The sequence below is a fragment of the Phyllobates terribilis genome, unplaced genomic scaffold (genome assembly GCF_046119375.1).
Source record: "Phyllobates terribilis strain yellow unplaced genomic scaffold, ASM4611937v1 Scaffold_3__8_contigs__length_932513732, whole genome shotgun sequence".
NCBI lineage: Eukaryota > Metazoa > Chordata > Amphibia > Anura > Dendrobatidae > Phyllobates > Phyllobates terribilis.
In genome coordinates this window covers 290,664,219-290,688,841 of record NW_027362763.1, presented here as the reverse complement: position 1 = coordinate 290,688,841, position 24,623 = coordinate 290,664,219, and the positions used below count along the sequence as shown (strand labels likewise).

General features: G+C 41.6%; 1 protein-coding gene across 15 annotated transcripts in view; it reads left to right on the top strand.

Annotated features, from left to right (window-relative positions):
- The window catches only part of TNIK (TRAF2 and NCK interacting kinase), a 330,725-nt gene that overhangs the window by 249,364 nt on the left and 56,738 nt on the right, over positions 1-24,623 (top strand). For 6 of the 15 annotated variants that reach the window (XM_073674894.1, XM_073674888.1, XM_073674891.1 and 3 more), the window contains exons 13-16: positions 9,316-9,426; positions 12,497-12,583; positions 16,906-17,112; positions 20,269-20,658. In XM_073674894.1, coding sequence (XP_073530995.1) covers positions 9,316-9,426; positions 12,497-12,583; positions 16,906-17,112; positions 20,269-20,658 — 795 coding nt within the window. The remainder of the gene's footprint in view (positions 1-9,315; positions 9,427-12,496; positions 12,584-16,905; positions 17,113-20,268; positions 20,659-24,623) is intronic. The other 9 variants (XM_073674899.1, XM_073674898.1, XM_073674896.1 and 6 more) reach the window with 5 other exon arrangements.

The window sequence follows — 24,623 nt, the reverse complement described above, 5'->3', positions numbered from 1 at the left end:
TGGCACCCCTCATCCTCATCCTGGTATGCATGGCACCCCTCACCCTCAATCCTGGTATGCGTGGCACCCCTCACCCCCAATTCTGGTATGCGTGGCACCCCTCACCCCCAATCCTGGTATGCATGGCACCCCTCATCCCTATCCTGGTATGCATGGCTCCCTCATCCCTATCCTGGTATGCATGGCTCCCCTCACCCCCAATCCTGGTATGCATGGCACCCCTCACCCCAATCCTGGTATGTGTGGTACCCCTCACCCCAATCCTGGTATGCGTGGTACCCCTCACCCCAATCCTGGTATGCGTAGTACCCCATACCTCATCCCTATCCTGGTATGCATGGTACCCCATCCCTATCCTGGTACGCATGACCCCCCCTCATCCGAATCCCGGTGTGCGTGGCCCCCCTCATCCGAATCCCAGTATGCGTGGCACCCCTCATCCCCCCAATCCCAGTATGCGTGGCACCCCTCATCCCCCCAATCCCAGTATGCGTGGCACCCCTCATCCCCCCAATCCCGGTATGCGTGGCACCCCTCATCCCCCCAATCCCGGTATGCGTGGCACCCCTCACCCCCCCAATCCCGGAATGCGTGGCACCCCTCACCCCCCAATCTTGGTATGCGTGGCACCCCTCACCCCCCAATCCTGGTATGCATGGCACCCCCTCAACCCCAATCTTGGTATGCATGGTACCCCTCACCCCAATCCTGGTATGCGTGGCACCCCTCACCCCCCAATCTTGGTATGCGTGGCACCCCTTACCCCCCAATCCTGGTATGCATGGCACCCCCTCAACCCCAATCTTGGTATGCATGGCACCCCTCATCCCCCCCAATCCCGGTATGCGTGGCACCCCTCATCCCCCCAATCCCGGTATGCGTGGCACCCCTCATCCCCCCAATCCTGGTATGTGTGGTACTCTTCACCCCAATCCTGGTATGTGTGGTACCCCTCGCTCCAATCCTGGTATGTGTAGCCCCCGCATCCCTTTCACGCTGTACACACATCCAAAAAAAAATAAACACTTATACTCACCTTTCTTCTCTGTGCTTCAGCGCTGCTGCGTCCTGTTCTGCCGGAGGCCGGGGAGGAGCGCTGCGCCAGTGCACCGCGCTGTCCGGCGCCATTTTGCTGAAGACACTGCAAATGTGTCTTCAGTAAAATGGCGCCGGACAGTGCTATGCGCATGCGCCGATGCGACACCTCACTCCTGTCCCGGTCTCCGGCGAAGAGAGGCAACGCGGCAACGCTCCTCCCGGTCAGGTAAGTATGTAAGTATGGCGCTGGAGATCGCGGTATGCATTCAGTGTCTACGCATACCGCGATCTCCAGTGCCATACACCTTCTCTTACCTGTAACGGCTCCTTGCGTTCTTCTGTCTGGAGCCAGACTGCGCGTCACGCATGCGCAGTCTATAAAGGCTTCAGACAGCGGGACGCATCCCCGGTTATATTATATCTTCAGTAAAATGGCGCCGAATAGCACTATGTGCATGCGCCGATCCGACGCCTCACTCCTGTCCCGGTCTCCGGCGAAGAGAGGCGCCGCGGCAACGCTCCTCCCGGTCAGGTAAGTATGTAAGTATGGCGCCGGAGATCGCGGTATGCATTCAGTGCCTACGCATACCGCGATCTCCAGCGCCATACACCTCCTCTTACCTGTAACGGCTCCATGCGTTCTTCTGTCTGGAGCCAGACTGCGCGTCACGCATGCACAGTCTATAAAGGCTTCAGACAGAGGGACACATCCCCCGTTATATTATAGATGGTATACCACAATAAGCTTTGAGTAGCAGCTATATATGTAAAGGTCAATGGTGGAAACATTCTCTGCTTCTGCCCTAAAAGCATTGCAAGCAAGTATTGTATCTTTAGTGTGCTTCTGGAGAGGATGTTTGCTTTTGATAACCCATTTTAAATATATAAATATTATGAAATTTAGGGTTAAATGGTGTAATACCTTCAAACTTTAAATTGTCCATTTGCTTGATCTTAATGAAAAAAATAAAATAAAAGCATCATTACTAAACCCACTGCTGCTCCAGGGCTATCTCTCAGCTGCTCCTTGCTGGTCTTCATTGACATGACTGCAGCAGTGACGTACCGGCTGCAGCCAGTCACAGGGCTTAGCGGTGATACCAGGGAAGACTGCACAAGACCAATGAGCTCAGTGACTGGCTGCAGCGATCAAGTGATGTAGACATGACTTCACCGCCATGCCACGTCAACAAAGACTGGCAATCTGAGCAATGGAGAGGCAGCACTGGAGCACCAGGGGACCACTAATGGTGATTTTGTTATTTTCCTGCAGATTTATGTTTGAAAGAGGAACACTCCATTAATATTACTGATTATTGGGGGTTCTACCAGTGAAACACCGTGTAATCTGTTTTTAGTTAAGTCCATCAAGGGTAAGTTCTCATAGAGTTTTTTGAAGTGAAAAAATCCACACCTGTTTTCTCAAATCTGGATATAATTTCTATCCCATAGAACTCAATGCCTTGCTTTTGGAAACAGATGTTTTGTGGGATCATAGTGCACATTTTTTTGTCATCCGTATTTCTTCAATATTACAAAAACTGCACAAGATAGTTAATCCATTAATTTAAGGAAAAAAAAAACAGTATATTCTCCATTTTCTTGTGATCGATATTTTCTTATAAAGGGGTGATCTCAAAATGAATCTTTAGGTGTTCACCATCCCCGATTTTTCACTGGTCCGAGCCGTCACGTTCTCTTCTATGGAACTTTGACCCCTTCAGTATGAGAGAATCGCAGGCACGCAGACACTAGTTGGATCCAGTGATCCGGCCATTTTCAGAGCGTCACGAGCAAACTGTAAGGCATAGAGTCAGCTTAATAACGCTATTAACCTGCAGATTAACCCTATATCTGCAGGTTAATAGAGTTTTTTTCTGGTGGTGATAGGTTCCCTTTAAAATCCTTCCATTCTTGAGAACAAAAAATGATTTTTAGGTAAACTGCAAAGTTGCTTGTTTTTACTAGCATTTTGCAATTTTACCTATTTATGTACTTCAGACAACCCCTTTAAGTCTATTGATTAATTTCTATGTGGGAGGGGAGTAAATAATTTACTTTCATTTGTCATTGTTACTTAAGAGGTTGCTGTAATTTTGCCAGTCATGTATGAATAAGTCTTCTCTATCATGTCACTCTACATTGCTCCTACTTGTCCCTTTATAGATTTAATATTCTACTTTCTTGATGAGTTTTAGTAATTAAACATTGATTTGGAAATGGCCTCATTGTCATAAAGCACGCTCCAGGCAGTGACTTGTCCCAATGTAACACTGCACTGCTCTCCAGTGGCCGGTTCACCGAAGTACACTGCGTGTTATATCATGTAGGACCTCGGACATGAGGTACTGCTTCTCCACCCACACATGCATATGGACGCTTTGAAGTACATCTGATTGTTTGTGGCTGTATGATCTACTAAAATCAGGCCTTTAGACTTTATTCAGGGATATTCAGGTTTTCCGATAATGAGTCTAGTTTTTTAATCTGGCTCCACTTTTTGTGCCCCTCAATGCAAACAGTTACAAACAAAACCAGACAGTATGGACTGCTTCGTTCCGGACATAAAAACATCCAACGGTGTCATCAATCTCTCAGTTTGTAAACCCAACAAAGTGGAACTTGATGTGCTTTCTTGAGAACTTTCATTTTGTCCTTCTAAAGTCCTGGATAAAATGGATGTCTGTAATGATATGGAAAATTACTTCAGGAAACTGAGGGAATTTTCTCACGACACAGAAGAATTAGAATCCACCCTGACAGTAAGAATTGGGATCTTGACACCAAAGATGAGATCAGACTGGACACCTCCAACTGGATGCAACCCTCATTTAGGGTAAAATCTACCTTCGTAGACACAAACAGGAGACATCCATCCAACATCATTGCCCAGAAAAGAAGGGCCATGCAATCTTAGAAATACAACAAAGAAATCATCATTACACCAGCAGACAAGAGTGGTGCAATAGTCATGAAAAACACATCAGACAACGAATTGACACACGCCTACTACACAAAAATGGCATCTGACCCTACACAGGAAGTATACAAGGAACTAAAATAGTTGGTCTCTTATCTACCTGATGGGTCCATAACAACTGATGACCTGATACCAGAAAATCCAAGAATAGGGACATTTTACATCCCAAAATCCACAAATCTGGATATCCAGGACAACAAATCATTTGTGTGTGCACCCTTACTCACTTAGTTTTTGGAGGGGAAGAAGGTGTTTTTAAACGCCTAAGGAAGGATACACCCAGCTACATCAGGACACAACTGACCTATTAAACTAACAGCAAAAGGTCCTCTACGAGAAGGAACCATCCAAGCCGCCATATATATTGAATCTTAATACTCTAATCCCACACCTGGATTGATAAAATGCCTGCAAAATCTTCATGGAAAATTCTGTGGTGAAACTTCCAAAATTACCCATAATTGCTTTGCTTTTGGTAACAACATATATTCACAGCAGAATTCACATTCACATATATTCACAGCAGAATGGTATGGAGATGGGAAGAAAAATGGCACCACAATGTTCACATTTTTTCATGGCCTAGCTTGAATGTGATATCTTGTCCTTCTGTCCCATCAGGCCCTCTGGTCTGTTACCGTTACATTGATATATTAATCATCTGGACGGAGTCTGAGCAACAGCTAAAGACGTTCCATGAACACTATCCGTTTCATCCCATCATCAACTTAAAGGGGTTGTGCCACCATAAAGAATACATTTAATCTTATCAGAAAACGTGGAAATCATTTTTTTTGTAATTTACAGTTGTTAAAAAATTATGCTCCGGTCAAAATATATCAACCTTTCATCTTCTGAAATAGGCCCCCTGGCGTTATTCCGTCTGCAAGCTTTATCCGTCCATCCTAATGGCCAATCAGCTAACCGAGCATGCGCAGTTCCTGTCATCATAAAAAAAATAGTTCCCCCACGCCTAGTGTGCACAACATATGTGAGACCCTCCCCTTCGCTCACACAGGTCTGACATCTGGGGGAGATCATTCTGCTTCACATGTGTGAGGTCAGAGCTGTGTGAGCGCAGTTGCAGACAGACGCTTCCCACGCTCACACAGGTCTGACCGTTCACATATGAAGCAGAACGATCTCACCCAGATCTGTGTGAGTGGGGGTGGAAGACCATTGCGCAAGGCTGAAGGAGGAAGTGAGGGATAGAAGCTTGGAGACAGATGAGTGGAAACTGTCAATAGGGATGCTGAAGTCACCCATGATGATAGTTGGGATGTCAGCGGAACGGAAATGAAGCATCCAGGTGGTGAAGTGGTCAAAGAAGGTGGTGGCTGGTCCTGTGGGATGGTAAACGACAGCCAGTTGGAGGTTGGGGAGGAGTAGATGCGCACACAGTGCACCTCAAAAGAGGGGGGAGTAATGGAGGGTGGCAGTGGGATATGGGTGAAGGAGCAGTAATATGACCGGAGAAACCCTACTCTTCCACCATGCTTGCCATTGGAGCGGGGTGTGTGACAAAGATGGAATCCACCGTACGAAAGTGCAGCTGGGGAAGCCGTGGCAGAGGGGTGAGCCAGGTTTCGGTGATGCCGAGGAAGGAGAGTTTGTTAGTAATGAAAAGATAATGCATGTAGGAAAGTTTGTTGCACACGGAGCGTTCCATAGAGCTCCTGTTAGTGGGACTGGGGTAGCAGGTGCTGGGCGGATGGGGATATAAGGTTAGAAAGGTTGCGAGAGTTTGTGACAGATTGTGGATAGGAGGCGGAAGTGATTGTTGGGATGTGCTGAGGAGGGACAGGATTTGGGGAGATATCGCTAGCAGTCAGAAGGAGCAGGGAGAGTGTTAGCAGGTGGGACCAGGAGAGGCCGTGAGGTGGCTGTCTGTGTTTGGAGACACAGGATTGAATATTGAGGAATAGTTCTGAGGAGGAGGTGAGAAGAATAGGGAGCATGGAGGGAGAGATGAAGAGTTCATTACTAGGTGTAGGGATTAGGGGGGTTAGTAGAAAGTGGAGGACTATAGGAGAGAGAGTGAAAACAAACAGAAACATTGTTTACTTTGCATGGGTATCCTGTTTCCTTCTGTTCCCTTCAGGATCAATTCAAAGGTTGTTATCTTTTAAACGGAGCATAATTTTTAATAACTGTAAATTTCAAAAACATTTATTTCCACGTTCTCTGCTTTGTTAAATGTATTCTTTATGGTGGCACAGCCCTTTTAACACTCATCTACTCCTGTACTGAAATAAACATTTTAAATACCATCATCAAAATGGAGAACAATAAAATAGAGACATTCCTGTACCAGTACTCAATTGGCCGTTCAATATTCCTCAGATGGGGCAGTTTTCGTCCAAAATATTTATATATTGTCTATACTCAAGCTATTAGATATGTTTCAACCCCACAGATGGAGTCACACTTCTTGATGGACTCGGACCTCTATTGAATCAGGGCTACCATTCAAGGACAATTAAAAACTAAATTGCAATAGCCACCAGAATACAAGGAAATCATCTTCTACAGCAGTGTTCCTCTACTCCAGTCCTCGTGGCCCACCAAGAGATCATGTTTTTAGGATTTCACAGGCACCTGTCCTAACATTCTAGGACTGGCTTCTCTTAGTGAAACAAGGCAGCAGCCATATGAATTCTATTGTGATTACCTCCCTAAACAAAATGATTGTGATTTGCTAATTAACTATCCTTAGGCATTTATTCATATTGACATTTAGTTTTAGTTCATTACTTTGTCTCTGCCCTTAAAGTAAATAACTATATCCATGTTCACAAAAATTACTTAGTGGAATCGGGAATAAAAGATTGTAATGCAAAGGCTTTAGGTATTTCGAATACACAAAATATCCAGGAATAATCAACAAAGGAGGATCCTTCGCGTGTTTCCCACTGGCCTGGTTAGTGTAGGGCAGACACTCTCCACTACACTGCTGAGCACAATGAAGTGAGTTGGGATGAGACGTTGCCCCACCTCACACCCGCTTGGTACCACTCACATCACTCCGCACATTCCTGTACAGTGCTTTGATATTGGCGCTGACTATGAGTGTAGTAGGAGATGCGCACCGCTACATTGATGAGTGGATGGCGAGGAGTTGTTCTCCCTCAATCCCCACACTCCAGCTGGTGAGTGCAGGTCAGAGCGCTCTCTACAGTATGAACAATTGGGTATCAATTCCCCCAATATTGGCCCACAAACAGTACAGACCAAAAGTTTGGACACACATTCTCATTTAAAGATTTTTCTTTTTTTCATGACTTTGAAAATTGTACATTCACACTGAAGGCATCAAAACTATGAATTAACACATGTGGAATTATATACTTAACAAAAAAGTGTGAAACAACTGAAAATATGTCTTATATTCTAGGTTCTTCAAAGTAGCCACCTTTTGCTTTGATGACTGCTTTGCACACTCTTGGCATTCTCTTGATGAGCTTCAAGAGGTAGTCACCGGAAATGGTTTTCACTTCACAGGTGTGCCCTGTCAGGTTTAATAAGTGGGATTTCTTGCCTTATAAATGGGGTTGGGACCATCAGTTGTGTTGTGCAGAAGTCAGGTGGATACACAGCTGATAGTCCTACTGAATAGACTGTTAGAATTTGTATTATGGCAAGAAAAAAGCCGCTAAGTAAAGTAAAACGAGTGGCCATCATTACTTTAAGAAATGAAGGTCTGTCAGTCCAAAAAATTGGGCAAACTTTGAATGTGTCCCCAAGTGCAGTTGCAAAAACCATCAAGTGCTACAAAGAAACTGGCTCACATGAGGACCACCCCAGGAAAGGAAGACCAAGAGTCACCTCTGCTTCTGAGGATAAGTTTATCTGAGTCACCAGCCTCAGAAATCGCAGGTTAACAGCAGCTCAGATTAGAGACCAGGTCAATGCCACACTGAGTTCTAGCAACAGACACATCTCTACAACAGCTGTTAAGAGGAGACTTTGTGCAGCAGGCCTTCATGGTAAAATAGCTGCTAGGAAACCACTGCTAAGGACAGGCAACAAGGAGAAGAGACTTGTTTGGGCTAAAGAACACAAGGAATGGACATTAGACCAGTGGAAATCTGTGCTTTGGTCTGATGAGTCCAAATTTGAGATCTTTGGTTCCAACCACCGTGTCTTTGTGCGACGCAGAAAAGGTGAACGGATGCACTCTACATGCCTGGTTCCCACCGTGAAGCATGGAGGAGGAGGTGTGATGGTGTGGGGGTGCTTTGCTGGTGACACTGTTGGGGATTTATTCAAAATTGAAGGCATACTGAACCAGCATGGCTACCACAGCATCTTGCAGCGGCATGCTATTCCATCCGGTTTGCGTTTAGTTGGACCATCATTTATTTTTCAACAGGACAATGACCCCAAACACACCTCCAGGCTGTGTAAGGGCTATTTGACCAAGAACGAGAGTGATGGGGTGCTACGCCAGATGACCTGGCCTCCACAGTCACCAGACCTGAACCCAATCGAGATGGTTTGGGGTGAGCTGGACCGCAGAGTGAAGGCAAAAGGGCCAACAAGTGCTAAGCATCTCTGGGATCTCCTTCAAGATTGTTTGGAGACCATTTCCGGTGACTACCTCTTGAAACTCATCAAGAGAATGCCAAGAGTGTGCAAAGCAGTCATCAAAGCAAAAGGTGGCTACTTTGAAGAACCTAGAATATAAGACATATTTTCAGTTGTTTCACACTTTTTTGTTAAGTATATAATTCCACATGTGTTAATTCATAGTTTTGATGCCTTCAGTGTGAATGTACAATTTTCATAGTCATGAAAATACAGAAAAATATTTAAATGAGAAGGTGTGTCCAAACTTTTGGTCTGTACTGTATATAATTGCCTTATTGCCATGTGTCATATGGTGTTTTGTTTACAAACTGACACAGGACACGCTAAAGTATGATTGTATACATATGGCCGACATCTGTCTCAGATGGGTTAGTGAACACTGCATTGAGCAGGGGGTTGGACACGATGACCCTGGAGATCCCCTCCAACTCTAACATTCTATGATAATAATTTCTATATGTTTTCATTCCTTTACAGCCATGAGCAATTGTTCTTGTCCTAAGTAATCTTTGCCATTAAAGGTTTTTCTGGTTTCTTTAAATTAGTCATGCCAAAGTCAGACCATCACTTATCTGTTATCGAGACCTGTCAGAAACATAGGCTCTCAATTCTAAATAACCAGACAGCTGCTTTAAGTACAGAACAGAAATTCATTTTATGGTAAAAAATACTATGTAGTATTTTAACATTTTCCTTTTTTTGTTTAGCAGCAGAGGCGAGAGAAGGAGATGAGGAAACAGCAAGAGAGAGACCAGCGTCGGCGTTATGAGGAGCAAATGCGCAGAGAGGAGGAACGAAGAAGGGCTGAACATGAGAAGGTTTTATGTTTTTTTTTAATTGGATACATTAGTATTTGAACGAAATAAATTAACATGAATTGTAGATAAAATTCTGAATCCAAGGGCTTGTTCACACTTTGCCTGTTTGCTGCTGAAAAAGTGCCGAGTTTTATAGCACCAGCAAAGTGAGTGAGATTTCTGAAATCTCAAGCACATGCTGCTTATTTTTTCCTTGCCGATTTGAACCTTCAAAGTGTTTTTTTCAAATCTGCAGCCTGTGAATTCTTCCCTCGTTTTTGCAGCATTTTGCATCCATTGAAATAACTCTGGAACAAAATGGATAAAAGCGCGTATTTTATGTAGGATTTTTCCTGCCAACACTATGTCTTTGCAGTAGGAGCAATCTTGCTGCAAACACTAAACATATGCACATACTCTGAGGCTATGTGCCCACGTAGCAGATTTGATGCAGAGAGTTTTTGCCTTTCTCTGGCAGTAAAAACGCATGCGGATTTACACGCATTTTTTCTGCCAGAAAGAAGCGTTGTTATATGCGTTTTCGCATGCGTTTTTTCAAGCACTTTTCCAAGCGATTTTGAGGATCATTTGGAAAAGTACTTGACAAGTTGGTCACACAATATAAATCCATGCAACCGGCATGGATTTATAATGTGTGACCAACTTAGATGCCTTAAATGCAGCATCTATAGTAAAAGAAAAAGAATTAAAAAGTTAAAAATAAAAAAAACCTGTATACTCACCTCTCCGGTCTTCTCCCGGCCACGTCCTCTCTCTTCGGTGTCCCGCGGTGTACTGGAAGGACCTGCGGTGACGTCATTTAGTCAGCTGATGGTCACGCGACTATGACCTGACCGCTGACGTCAGCGGTCGCGTGACCATCAGCTGACCAAATGACGTCACCGCAGGTCCTGCAGTACACCGCGGGACACCAAGGAGAGAGGTCGCGGCCGGGAGGAGACCGGAGAGGTGAGTATACAGGTTTTTTTTTTATTTTTAACTTTTTTATTTCTTTTTTTCACCGCGTGGTAGCCGGGATGAAGAGGAGCTGTAGTCTCCTCTTTATCCCGGGTACCACACGCACCGCGATTACGCTGCAAATTCGCGGCCATTGAATTGTATTGAAACGCAGCAAATCCACATATACCTGCGGGTTTGCTGCGTTTCAATGTTCCTCAATGGCCGCGAATTTGCATCGTAATCGCGGTAGAAATGGTCATGCTGCGTTTTGCAACGCAATGCGAATTCGGCGCGCTAATTAGCGCATCATGTGCACAGCACATCCGAATTCACATTGCTATGCATGGCAGACGGTTTTACAAGCGTTTTCGCGGCCGTAAAAACGCTACGTGGGCACATGGCCTAAAGCCACGTTCAAACGTGATTCCAACCAGGTGAGGAACAATTAGAGGAAAAGTTTAATAGAAACACGTCACCACTTCTGCATTTATCACCCACTCCTGATTTTGGCTTACACATACTGATGTAAAATACTGACCAAATACTCTACGTGTGAACGTGGACTTAAAGGAATAATTCAGAGTTTTTTTCATTCAAAAACCACCTTTTTTTCATTTCAAAGATCATCAGCTATTTGAAGTACTGTAATTGATATGTTTTAAAAAGTCCCGTTTGGGATAGTTCCTGATAAGATAATTGAATTCTTTGCAACTAGAAAACTTTCATGTACAATTAAGTAAAAATATTTATTTCTCAAACAATTTTTCACTGTGACCTGAATACAAAAGTGTTTTGGACACACAACCCTGGTTACATATTGAAAATAAATAGCAAATCTAAATGACATAAAAACCCCTCGAACAACATTTATTCATTTTTAAGGAACGTTAAATATAGAACATTCACAGGAAAGAATTCCACAATCTCTCCCATAAAATCCCCCTTTCCCCTCTATATTATTTTTGAAATTGGACAAAAACATTCTATTTGTGTTCCAGGAGATCAGCCTTTTTTCCCTCCTTCATGTCACAATTTTGTGTCTGGCTGTAAGGCAATAGGATGCAAAATGATGACTGTCCGCAGGGGTGAAAATATTGTTAAACCTGCCCTCCTAAATAGATTCTTGTCTGTCAGTCGAAATTAACCCCTGTGGATGGACTGACTGTTTCTGTAGCTTGTAGAAAATCTTGCAGCTTGACAAACTTTGAGATCATTTTTATTTTTTTTTTGCCGTTTTTTTCTTTTATTTTTACATCCTCGGTTTAGTATTCTTTTAAACGTACACACAAGAAGTGATTGCATATCAAATAAAAAAAAAGATCCAATACATAAATCTAAAATGTTTAAATATTGGACAAATCTGTGAAACGTGGAAAGCGATTTAGACCCTATGGATATTACATCAGGATAGAAGGTGAAATCAAGGAAGAAAGATGGAAGGTATAAGCTGAGCAGTAAATATAAAAATGTCTAAGGCTTCCTAGCCTATATTACATATACCTGTACCTATGGGGAACTAGGACTTCTTTCCTGTTTTATTTGGGTAACTCTGTTCTGCTTATTTTAGATCTTATAGGCTATGTTCACATGTCCAGTAATCATCAGTGAGAAGGGATCTAGTAGTAATCCATTCACAAAGTTGTACAGACCCAACTTTTTTGTTCTGAAAAAAAACTGATTTCAACTGGATCTGTTTTTGTTTGTTTTTTTAACACTGAAGTCTATGGAAAACGGTTCCGTTAAATAGCCATCCGTTGTTCTCCTATCTGAAAAGGATCTGTCTTTTACTTACTGGATCAGTTTCAAATAGTTGAAAGTTCACATGTGCAGCAATATATGATAAATATTTATTTTTCCACCTCCAATAAGCAAAAATGGACCCTTTTCAAATAGGAGAAAAACGGATCCAGTTGAAATCAGTTTTTTTCAGGAGGACAAAAAAGTTGTGTCTGTACAACTTTATCAGCGGATTGCTGCTGGATGCGTTCTAAAGGATGATTACTGGACATGTGAACATAGCCTTAGCGCTTTTACTAATTTGTATTGTTTCTCTTTGTGTGTTATCTAATGTCCTGTTCCCATAACCTTTAGCTTTCTCACTTCTCTCTCTTTCGAACACTGTCCCTACCAGGAGTACATCAGGCGACAGCTAGAGGAAGAGCAGAGGCAATTAGAGATCTTGCAGCAGCAATTACTGCAGGAACAAGCCCTGCTTCTGGTAATGCTCTGCCCCAGCTTGTCCGCTCCATGTGTGTGCATGGCAGAAGTGTTTGTCAATCATGCCACCCTCATGACATACTGCATGACATTTGTATGTTTTTATGCCTGTAACAATGACACCTTGAAGGGCAAAGTGGCTACAGAAAATGACATTGATCTTCACATAGTAATTATTGGTAACTAGTTTTGCAAATGCCCGATGCAGTTCCAACCTGCAAACGGTTTGACACAATAAAGACATTGTAGAAATGTAGTAATCTCAGATAAAAATCTGTTTTACGATAAGTAAATATTGATTTCTGTGTTTATACTGTACTTTGTTCAAATGGTTAAAGGTAATGTATCAGGAAGTGACATTATCCACATAAATAGAAAAAAAATATCTTAAAGCACCACTCCAGAGTTTTTTACTTTATTTCAATGCTAGAGTGGTATCACTAATCCATGTTACCTGCCCCTAGTCTTATACTCACCAATCAGCGGTACTTTAAGATATTCCATTTTTCACACCGGCCTCTAGAGCAGTCACACTATACTGACATTTTTCTGTAGCTCACTTGCCAACTTTGCTGTATAGATTGGGACAGATGATCAGAGTTATCTCATTGGAAGGTGTGCAGGGTGAAAACTGCTCTACCAATCTGCTGGAGACTTGTATAGGAAATGAAGGTGTCCCCCTTTGCCTGGAGACTAATAACCTATGACATTTCACTCTGTAAGTTTACTCCAATTCATTTCAGCAGACATAAAGTAAATACAGACATAACTTTTCTGAGACACAATAAAGACATCATTTCTATGGTAAGAAAATAAGAAAACAAACTAGAGCATAAACTTAAAAAAATAAATAAATAACATTTCACTTTGACATACTTAAATTTAATAGGTCAAACTGAAGTAAATAAGTAGAACTTACATTTCACCTGAATAAGGTAAAGTGGCCGTGCCCATGACATACCATAGTTAGCCATTTGGCCAATGGCCATCATTATTATTTCTATGTGCTATAAATGCTTGGATGGTTTTAATGTTGACCTAATCAATCATTATTCTTTATAAGTTGACATTTCTGGAAACAGTTGGGCTAGTCCTATCCGTTAGTTGGTCAGCGGATCCTGTGAAATATCTAATGTGTATGGTCAGCTGTAGAAAGATTTTGTTATGTTCTGCTACCAAAGCTAAGGAAAGAGAGGAGATCTGTCCCTACTATAAGACTCAGCTGAATCCCTACGATGTAACAGGGAACCTGATCCTGCGATCAGACCTGCTAAAGTCCTAATCTAGTCTGTACGGAGACCTATAGATGTGAGGAGGGAATCCCTACAAGTACTAAGGACTGGGAGGAATATGGGACACCTCCTAACAGAAATAGTAGCAGACAGACGAACAAACAAAATAGATAGAACATAGAGGTCCGTAGACCAAGCAAACTAACAGAGTTAGATACAGAGCACAGGCTAGCTAGAAAGTAGATATACAATGAAGTCCAGCAAAGCCAGAAGGGCGGAGCAGGATTAAATAGGCCAACAAGGTCATGTGACCAGCAAAGGAAAAAAAACCTAACAGCAAGGTTCTAACAGATTTGCCGGATCTGTTGACTTTGCATTTGTGTCTGCAGTGTCATGTCGTGAAGCTTTCTATTACTGCGGGCGCTGTAATGTAATAGATCAGCAGTGTCCTTCTTTTTGTCCAAATAGGCTTTTGCACAAACTTTTCCTATAAGATGGTTGAAGACCTTGTGCTACTTTTCCTGGGCTCTTATTTTGCTTAAAGGGGCATTCCAATCTCCAAGATCCTATCCTAATATGTAGTAGGTGTAATAATAATAATATTAGCTAATACCTCCAGTCGCTATGTTGCTTACCCCATGTGTAGGGAATTTTGCAGTAGCTTAGGTATCCATGGTTAAGACCACTCATATAGTGACAGTTAGTTAGCGGTTAATGGTCATCACCATGGATATCTAAGCTACTGCAGTGCCTGCACATGGGGTAAGCAGCATAGTGAATCAGAAGAACTATACTACATTTCTAGTTGGAGGTATTTGCTAATATTATTATTATTACATCTACTGCATATTGAAATAGGATCTTGGAGATGGGAATACCCCTTTAACTTTACTGTTGAATACCCAGTTAAGCATATGATATATTTACAGTTATATGAAAACGTTTGGGCACCCCTATTAATCTTAAGCTTAATGTTTTATAAAAATTGGTGTTTTTGCAACAGCTATTTCAGTTTGATATATGTAATAACTGTTGGACACAGTAATGTTTCTGCCTTGAAATGAGGATTATTGTACTAACAGAAAATGTGCAATCTGCATTCAAACAAAATTTGACAGGTGCATAAGTATGGGCACCCTTATCATTTTCTTGTTTTAAATACTCCTACCTACTTTTTACTGACGTACTAAAGCACTTTTTTTGGTTTTGTAACCTCATTGAGCTTTGAACTTCATAGCCAGGTGTATGCAATCATGAGAAAAGCTACTTAAAGTGGCCACTTGCAAGTTGTTCTCCTGTTTGAATCTCCTCTGAAGAGTGGCATCATGGGCTCCTCAAAACAACTGTCAAATGATCTGAAAACAAAGATTATTCAACATAGTTGTTCAGCGGAAGGATACAAAAAGCTGTCTCAGAGATTTAACCTGTCAGTTTCCACTGTGAGGAACATAGTAAGGAAATGGAAGAACACAGGGACAGTTCTTGTTAAGGCCAGAAGTGGCAGGCCAAGAAAAACATCAGAAAGGCAGAGAAGAAGAATGGTGAGATTAGTCAAGGACAATCCTCAGACCACCTCCAGAGAGCTGCAGCATCAACTTGCTGCAGATGGTGTCACTGTGCATCGGTCAACTATACAACGCACTTTGCACAAGCAGAAGCTGTATGGGAGAGTGATGCGAAAGAAGCCGTTTCTGCAAGCACGCCACAAGCAGAGTCGGCTGAGGTATGCAAAAGCACATTTGGAGAAGCCAATTTCTTTTTGGAAGAAGGTCCTGTGGACTGATGAAACCAAGATTGAGTTGTTTGGTCATACAAAAAGGCGTTATGCATGGCGGCAAAAAAACACAGCATTCCAAGAAAAACACTTGCTACCCACAGTAAAATTTGGTGGAGGTTCCATCATGCTTTGGGGCTGTGTGGCCAATGCCGGCACCGAGAATCTTGTTAAAGTTGAGGGACGCATGGATTCCACTCGGTATCAGCAGATTCTTGACAATAATGTTCAAGAATCAGTGACAAAGTTGAAGTTACGCAGGGGATGGATCTTTCAGCAAGACAATGATCCAAAACACCGCTCCAAATCTACTCAGGCATTCATGCAGAGGAACAATTACAATGTTCTGGAATGGCCATCCCCGTCCCCAGACCTGAATATCATTGAACATCTGTGGGATCATTTGAAGAGGGCTGTCCATGCTCGGTGACCATCACTCTTAACTGAACTGGAATTGTTTTGTAAAGAGGAATAGTCAAAAATACCTTCATCCAGGATCCAGGAACTCATTAAAAGCTACAGGAAGCGACTAGAGGCTGTTATTTTTGCAAAAGGAGGATCTACTAAATATTAATGTCACTTTTCTGGTGAGGTGCCCATACTTATGCACCTGTCAAATTTTGTTTGAATGCAGATTGCACATTTTCTGTTAGTACAATAAACCTCATTTCAAGGCAGAAACATTACTGTGTCCAACAGTTATTACATATATCAAACTGAAATAGCTGTTGCAAAAACACCAATTTTTATAAAACATTAAGCTTAAGATTAATAGGGGTGCCCAAACTGTTTCATATAACTGTATAACTAATAACCAATCTGTATAACCCTATTTGTGTATGAGGTATTATTTCCAGGCTGCTTTTCTTTTCTGGCCTGTACTTGCCATCTGTTTAAAAGAAATAAATTTGAAATGTGGATAAAAGGAGTATTTGTTTAATATCATTTAATGACAGGTCACTGTGAATCCCCCCATGACTAGAATGACTGTTTTTAATGACATTTTTTAATTGAAATCAGTACGTTTTAGATTTTGATAACTGGTCCCACGTAGCAGTCGCAGCGACTTTCAAAAGGGTTATTAGAAATTGATTGTAAATTTGATTGCTGCATGTCTTTTTGCAAATTGGAACTGTCTTCCATGATGACCTAATATGCTTAAATCACCTCCACTATATGTGACGCACTTTATTAGGGCATTGAATGTTCACTCACTGGTTGCTGACATCACTCATTACCCCGGCTGGATGTTCCTTCATATTCTACGTTACCATAGACTCCTGTGTAACTTGTCTTACTTTGTCATTTTTTTTAAAGGAATATAAGCGCAAACAGCTAGAAGAACAAAGGCAGGCGGAAAGATTACAACGGCAACTGCAGCATGAGCGAGATTATTTAGTATCTCTGCAACAGCAGCAGCAACAGCAGCAGCGTCAACAGGAGCAAAGGCCACCTGATAAGAAGCCCCTATATCATTACAAGGAGGGGCTGAACCCTGCAGAGAAACCAGCCTGGGCAAAAGAGGTATAGCTTCTGGATTTACATAGAAAGTTCTGCCGTTCACTAAAGTTTGCATAGGGTCAGCAACTTTAAATTTTTATTTATGGCCATTGTGCGAGGTTTATATGTTAATGTTCTTTTGAATTGTTTGACTTTCAGTATAATTTTGATATATTAATAGTTAACCTGTGGAGATTTCACGTTGCAAAGTCTTAATGTAGTAGTGTTTTATAATTTTATTTCGGAGTAATTCTCTATATGTAATACATGGTTCCTTGTTTTAAAGAGTCAGTGTCATGCTATGAGCTAGCTCAAAATTTATATTCAATATTTTCTGCATAATACATAATTTCGATATTTCGGGCCAAACTTCCTTTGACTTTTCCCATAAAACATCTCTCCCTTTACTAGCAGAGATTGTTATTTTATCTTAAAAGGGTCACTCACAACAGTCTGATCACAGATGAACCCGATTGATCACTTGTACATTATGAGGGAACCTTGTGGCAATGTGTCGTTGCCCCACCTGAGTAATGGAACATTACTCAACTTTCATTGACTCAGTGGGATAGACCTTTTTCCTATCTGTTGTGGCTAATAGATGAGGGTTCGGATCAGAGAATCCACATCTACTAACTCAGAATGCCATAATAATGATCTAAATAATAATAATAATATAAAAAGCATTGTTATTAATGCGCCCACATGAAAATCATATTGAGATTGAGCAATCTCACACAATTTACTGCAATACTGTGAAGCTCACTCCCCAGCTCAGCCTGAGTGGCTCTATCCTCACACTTTTAAATTGGTTATGTCAGCACTTGTCATGTCTTTTTTAGTAAAAACTTGAATTCCCCATTAAAGGGGTTTTCCAGGCACACAGATTATATTAAAGCATTTTAAATCCTATAGGAAACTAAGAAACTTCATCATTTACTTGCTGTTGAAATTCTGCTCTGTTCCGGAACCATCACATGCCTTCATGCAGGCGCCAGAACTCAGCCAGCAGCATTGAGAGCAGTGTGTTCTGAATAGTGATGTAATGGAAGATGCGGTCAGTGATCCTCGAGTGACTGGGAGGGAGAGCAGAAGCAAAATGCAGGTTGCACAGATCTATCAATTATATGGCTCTTTGCTCTCCTGCAAATATACTGTATATTAGTATGTGAAAACTAGGAAATAATGGGAGTGTTAGTAGCAAGAAATAGTGGGCAGCGAGATATGTGTCTTGAGACTGTGTAGGAGTCTCAGGATGGTGCTTTCTAGGTGGGGAGTGGGTGATCACATGGGCTGGGTGTGACTGAGCTGTGTGACAGATTCTTCTGGCAGAAAAGTTTGAGAGCACTATTTCTTGGGAGATATAGTCTAGAGCAAGAATGTCAAACTCAAACACACAGAGGGCCAAAATTAAAAACTTGGACAAAGTCGCGGGCCAACCAGTATACAGTGTAATGGGCCTCAGACAGTCCTCCATACAGTATAATGGGCCCCACATAGTCCTCCATACAGAATAATGGGCCCCACATAGTCCTCCATACAGTATAATGGGCCCCACATAGTCCTCCATACAGAATAATGGGCCCCACATACTCCTCCCTACAGTATAATGGGCCCCACATTGTCCTCCATACAGTATAATCGGCCCCACATAGTCCTCCATACAGTATTATGTGCACCACATAGTCCTCCATGCAGAATAATGGCCCACATAGTCCTCCATACAGAATAATGGGCCCCACATAGTCCTCATACAGTATTATGTGCACCACATAGTCCTCCATACAGTATAATGAGCCCCACATAGTCCTTCGTACAGTATAGTGGCCCCTCATAGTCCTCCATACAGTATAATGGGCCCCACATAGTCCTCCATACAGAATAATGGGCCCCACATACTCCTCCCTACAGTATAATGGGCCCCACATTGTCCTCCATACAGTATAATTGGCCCCACATAGTCCTCCATACAGTATTATGTGCACCACATAGTCCTCCATGCAGAATAATGGCCCACATAGTCCTCCATACAGAATAATGGGCCCCACATAGTCCTCATACAGTATTATGTGCACCACATAGTCCTCCATACAGTATAATGAGCCCCACATAGTCCTTCGTACAGTATAGTGGCCCCTCATAGTCCTCCATACAGTATAATGGGCCCCACATAGTCCTCCATACAGAATAACGGCCCCGCATAGGGGTGGTGGTTCTGGTGTCGCGGGCCAAATAAAACCGCCCTGCGGGCCAGATTTGGCCCATGGCCAGAGTTTGACATGTATGGTCTATAGGAACAGAGGGAAAGTTCAGATTCTTAATAATAACAGACCACAAAGATGGTTGCAGTGAGCGAAAAAGGAAAGAGCAGGTAAAATGAAGGTCATTTAAGGACTCATTACAGGTTACAGGGACAGCTAGATCTTTTATTGTGTGTGCCTGGAAAACCTCTTTATATAACAATTGTGCTGTTCCTTTGTTGAATATCTATGAATAAACTGAGAACGGGTGTTACCAGGTGGGGGGTGTCTCTCCACCGTCTGACATTGGCATCAATGTGTAGGGACACATGCCCTATTAAATCCCAGTTGTCAATTATTCCTAATTTTACAGCAGTAATAACAGACTAATGCCACGTAGAGTTATCAGAAAGGATACTCTCAGAATGTATATTGATTGCAAGTCGTTACTAAAATAGACATTGCAGCTGCTCTTTAACAATAGATTAAAAGTTGTCTTTTTTTGTGAAAATCATTCGGGTTGCCTTATTAGCATATTGTTTTTGCAGTGCCTCAAACTCGATGTAATTAAGGGCAAAATTTAACCATGGGTATCTGTCAGCCATGCTTCTTAAGTTTTTTTGTTGCTTATTCTTTGAAAACCAGAGATTACCTATCAAATCGCTAGTTAGTTGATTTTAAATATTGTATGCCAAAGATTGCTAGGTACTTTTCCAGGGAGCGGCATTACATAGTAACCCCAGCCTAACATGACTGCATGTTACAAGAAACCATTGCTAACAGAAACTCAGCCAAGTAAAAGTAACATACAAATACATTGTATGCCAGAGTCATTAAGGAATGTGATGTGCATGCTCCATTAAATTACCTAATTTGTCATTGTGAGTTTTTCTTTTATGTTGTGTTGTAATAGTATAACTTTGTGTGATCCCACTCCCAGGTTCAACAGCGATCTCTTAGTAATTCGCCTGTCCTTCCAGCTAAGCAGCAGCACCCTTCTGTTCTCGAGCAGCAGGTGCCCCTGGTAACCAAAGATGCATCTACTAGTTGGCAGCCCTCATCTAGGCCAAATTCTCAGAACCTGCAAGCATCAGGTCGTGTGAAAATGGACAACTTAGCGCCACCCATGAAATTGCCTTCAATTCAAATTTCCAAATCAGGGCCCTGGTCACAAGCAACACAGAGTGACGTGCAATCTCTAGATGATGAAGTGAGATTCTTACTCCAAGTGAACTCACAAGAAAATGAACCAGGGAGGAAGTCGGTAACATCCCTTAAAGGGTCCCGATCACAAGGATGTAGTCCTGCCAGGGACACGGGATTTACCAAGGTCATGAGAGTTTCAATTCTTTACCACAACATACGTGCATGAACCATTGACCAGGCATCTGTGAAGGCACAGGGGATATAGTCACAAGCTTTTCTTGTGTAGCTTCACGGGCGGACAGGTCATGCATGAGTAGTGTACGTCTTGGGAGTCTTGCTACTACAAGACATCTAAAAAATGTCATACCTGCTGTTAAAAGCATGTATTAACCTCATGTAATAACTGGCTGTGGTGGCTTCTAGATCAACTTAATCCCTAAAGTGATTTGTTTCATCAAGTCCTAACATCTCCCTTGGAGGTGGTTACTTTCCTCCATCTTTATACTAGCACTTACTAACCGCTGTCTTTGTCCGTATGTCCCCTCCTTGTTGTGTTGCCTTGTTCATCTTCAGCTTCCAGTTTTTGCTATTTTCTGTACAGTTAAACTATAACTCCTATATACATATATTTTGGCAGTATGTACGCTGACATGTTCAGGCTCAATTTTTATTTTTGGACCCTACTGTCAACTAAATTTTAGGGATTAATTATATATGTAATATTAATCATAGGAACTTAGAAAAAAATATACACAAAAGTCTCAAAACAAGTTACTACCCTAATGATCAGAAATATTTTCTCAAGTGCCAGGATTTTAGAAGAGTGGCTCTTTAACCAAGTGCTAAAGCGATTGTCCGATTAAGGCAGCAACTTTTCAAAAAGAAGATGACACAGCGTTCAGCTGATCGCCACAGGTCCAGCTTTTATCACCCTTGGTAATCTGATATCATCAGAGGCGGAATCTGCGGACAGGATTACATTTCCAGCCGCTGTAGGCAAAATGTGGCAAAACATGTCGTCCCTTAAAATGATGGAACTACCCTTTAATTTGTTACGTCTAGCAATAAAGGCAGAAACCATTTGAAATATCCAACCAGTGGCCTCTTTTCAGTAATCCTGGTATATATAATCGACCCACAATCCATATATATGTATAGCCGTGAAATTGTGAATAAATCTGCAGGCTTTTATAGCACAGCTTACTGAAGTGCTGCTTACCTAGGCTTCAAAGCATGGATCACATGTCTATACTAGCGCAAAAAGATCCTCGGGTTCTCTTGTCGAAGTATAAACTGGAAAATGCCCATACTGTAATAAATAACATTTGCTAGGCCACTAAGAAAACTACAATTTCTAAGAATTCTTTATTTAGGGTCACACAGGTTACAGGGCTTGGCAACGTTCCGGCACAGTTTTCAGCGCTACGCACCTGTGTGATCCTCATTGCTTTTCATCTTCTAAGTAAACAGCGGATGTTCCTGGTGGTTGACAACAAGCAGAGAAAACCAATAGGAATTGATCAGAAAAAATCCATAATGCAATAAATATGTCTTAATTATAGAAACTGGAATTACCCCTGAATTATACCAACATTTTCTAGCGCCTCACAACCCTAATTAGGTCTTGTCCATAGGTCTATTAAATTTATCCAGTGAGTCATGAGTGATGTCTCTTTGAGCAGCAATTCACGCTCTCTATCCCCTTCTTCCGACCTAGTCCATCATGGAATATCATCTTAACTGCAAGTTGCTTATTCAAAGTTTGCAGCATGCCTTGTCTAAGTCATCTACACCCATATCGTACCTCTTCTATTGTCATTTTGTTTTTTCAATGCATCCACTTTTTCATTTTTACTGTATATCGACCCTCATGCTGCAGTACATCTACCTACTCCACATTTGCACCACGAAAACTCCCTAATTGTGCACTTTTACAAATGTGCGTGCTTGGTTTGACTAGGCATGGAGATATTGGAAAAAGGCACTGCTAGTCATCTCTGGCGGTGGCCCATCCCTTATGAGAACAAAAGGATCAGGAACTGAAATTCAACATGCCCCTTTCTTCATTTGGGAGGTCCCCATAGAGTTTAGATGAATTTATTGCATATGGGGGGCTTCACTATCAGCCTTATCTCTCACTATTGGTCAGATACAGGGGAGGACACAGTACAAAGAAGGCCTCTGTGCTAGAACAGTGTATGGGCCCTTTACAGTCCAATAGTCCAACGTCATGCACCTCACTATGCGTCTGTGACAGAAGATACTTGCCATTTTGGAGGTGGTAGTGGGTCCCGTACCTCTCGGGCCCCTTTACGACTGCACAGGGGTATGTCTGCCCCTGGAGATAGGTGAATGCCCTTCACGTGTCCTGGCTGCCTGGGCCTAATAATGCCACTGCAGACAGTACCAAGTTAGCCACATACTGATATTGCACTAGCTCTCTAGGTTCCTCTTGACATAGTAATATTTTTAGAAGGAAGTCTTAGAGTAATAACGAGTATGTGTGTTCCTGAGAAGTATAGCGTTTCCAGTCACTGCTGATATGAAACCAGTGCATGCAGCCAGAACAACGAAGCGTCATTCATCTCGCGCACGCTACGTAGGTCTCTCTTGTGTTGAAGTCACTCTTTTATATTAAGGGTATTTCATGCAAAAATATTTGGTAATTTTTTATATTTAATGGTGGATCATCAACAATTTATTTTATTTTCTTATTTAAAAAGAATAAATCAAAATACAAATGATGGTTTAGCCTGTACTGCCATTTTTATAGTTAGCGGAGTATACCCATACACTAATTCTGTGTCTCTGAATGTGATAGGCTGGTGGTGGTTCATAAGGATCCTTTCTGCAATTCTGTCCATTGTATGCAATACTCTTTCTTATAGAAGTGTGCTGTGTGTTTATCTATGTATCTGTTTTTATTCTAGCATGTTTCAGGCTCAATGTTCTAAATATTCATTGAGATTGCGTGCATGGCAAGCAAACAAAAAATTGTGGAAATGTGTCTTACAAGGGTGAAACGGTGTATGTACTTACCGATGTTGGAGGTTATTAACGATGAGTTAAAAAACACATAGAATATCCTGTATAACAGGTGTCCATACTTTCTTTTCCTTGCTGCTGTTTGTTTTTCTGTTTTTCTCCACAATTTATCTGATTTTCCTACATCCTTATTTTCATTATTCATAAAATATATTTGAAAAGTATATTCCCTTTTACTTTACTAAGAATAACCCTTTTTGCCGAAAAAAAATGAGCTTAAAAAAATAGCCGTGGAATGCACTTGGTCAGGAAGACAGTGTAAAGGGCGACAAGTCTCCCGCCTCCTCCATCTATTACTCATTATCTTTCTTCTAAATCTACACGTTGATGTGTTCTGTACAGTTGAGAGTGCATTCAGACAGCTTTTGCTGTACTTTTTTTGAATAGAATAGTCATCTATGCGATTCTGTATATGTAAAATTGAAAATATTAAGCCTTTAAAATGGCCTTTCCTTCAAACGTCTATTTTTCCCAAAAATGTTATATTTAATATTTTGTATTCATATTATTCTATCCCCACAAACATCAAAAACATGTATAAATAAATACATTTATATATATTAAGAAATAGAATCTATTCTTTTTTCTTCCTCTTTTTTTCTTTCTTCCACTTTCTCTCTTGCTTGCACTCTCTCTCTTACTTGCTCTCTCTTGCTTGCTCTTGCTCTCTCTTGCTTGCACTTTCTCTCTTGCTTGCTCTCTCTTGCTTGCTCTCTCTCTCGCTTGCACTTTCTCTCTTGCTTGCTCTCTCTTGCTTGCTCTCTCTCACTTGCACTTTCTCTTTTGCTTGCTCTCTCTTGCTTGCTCTCTTGCTTTCTTTTTCTCTTTTTTCCTTCTTTCTTAATTTTTTTCTTACTTTCTATCTTGCTTGCGTTTTCTTTTTTGTTTGCGCTTTTCTTTTTTTCTTGATCTTTTTTCTTTCTAGAAAGAAAGCAAATAATTTATCTCTTTCGTTCTTTCTTTCCCTAAATTATAAATCTAAAGTGCTATGTTACCTTTTATTTCAGACTTTTCCAATCATTTTGAGTCCCTTTTCCTTATGTCCACGTTTAAAGAGCACATTAAATTTGGAAGAATATTTTGAAATTAATGCATTATTAATAA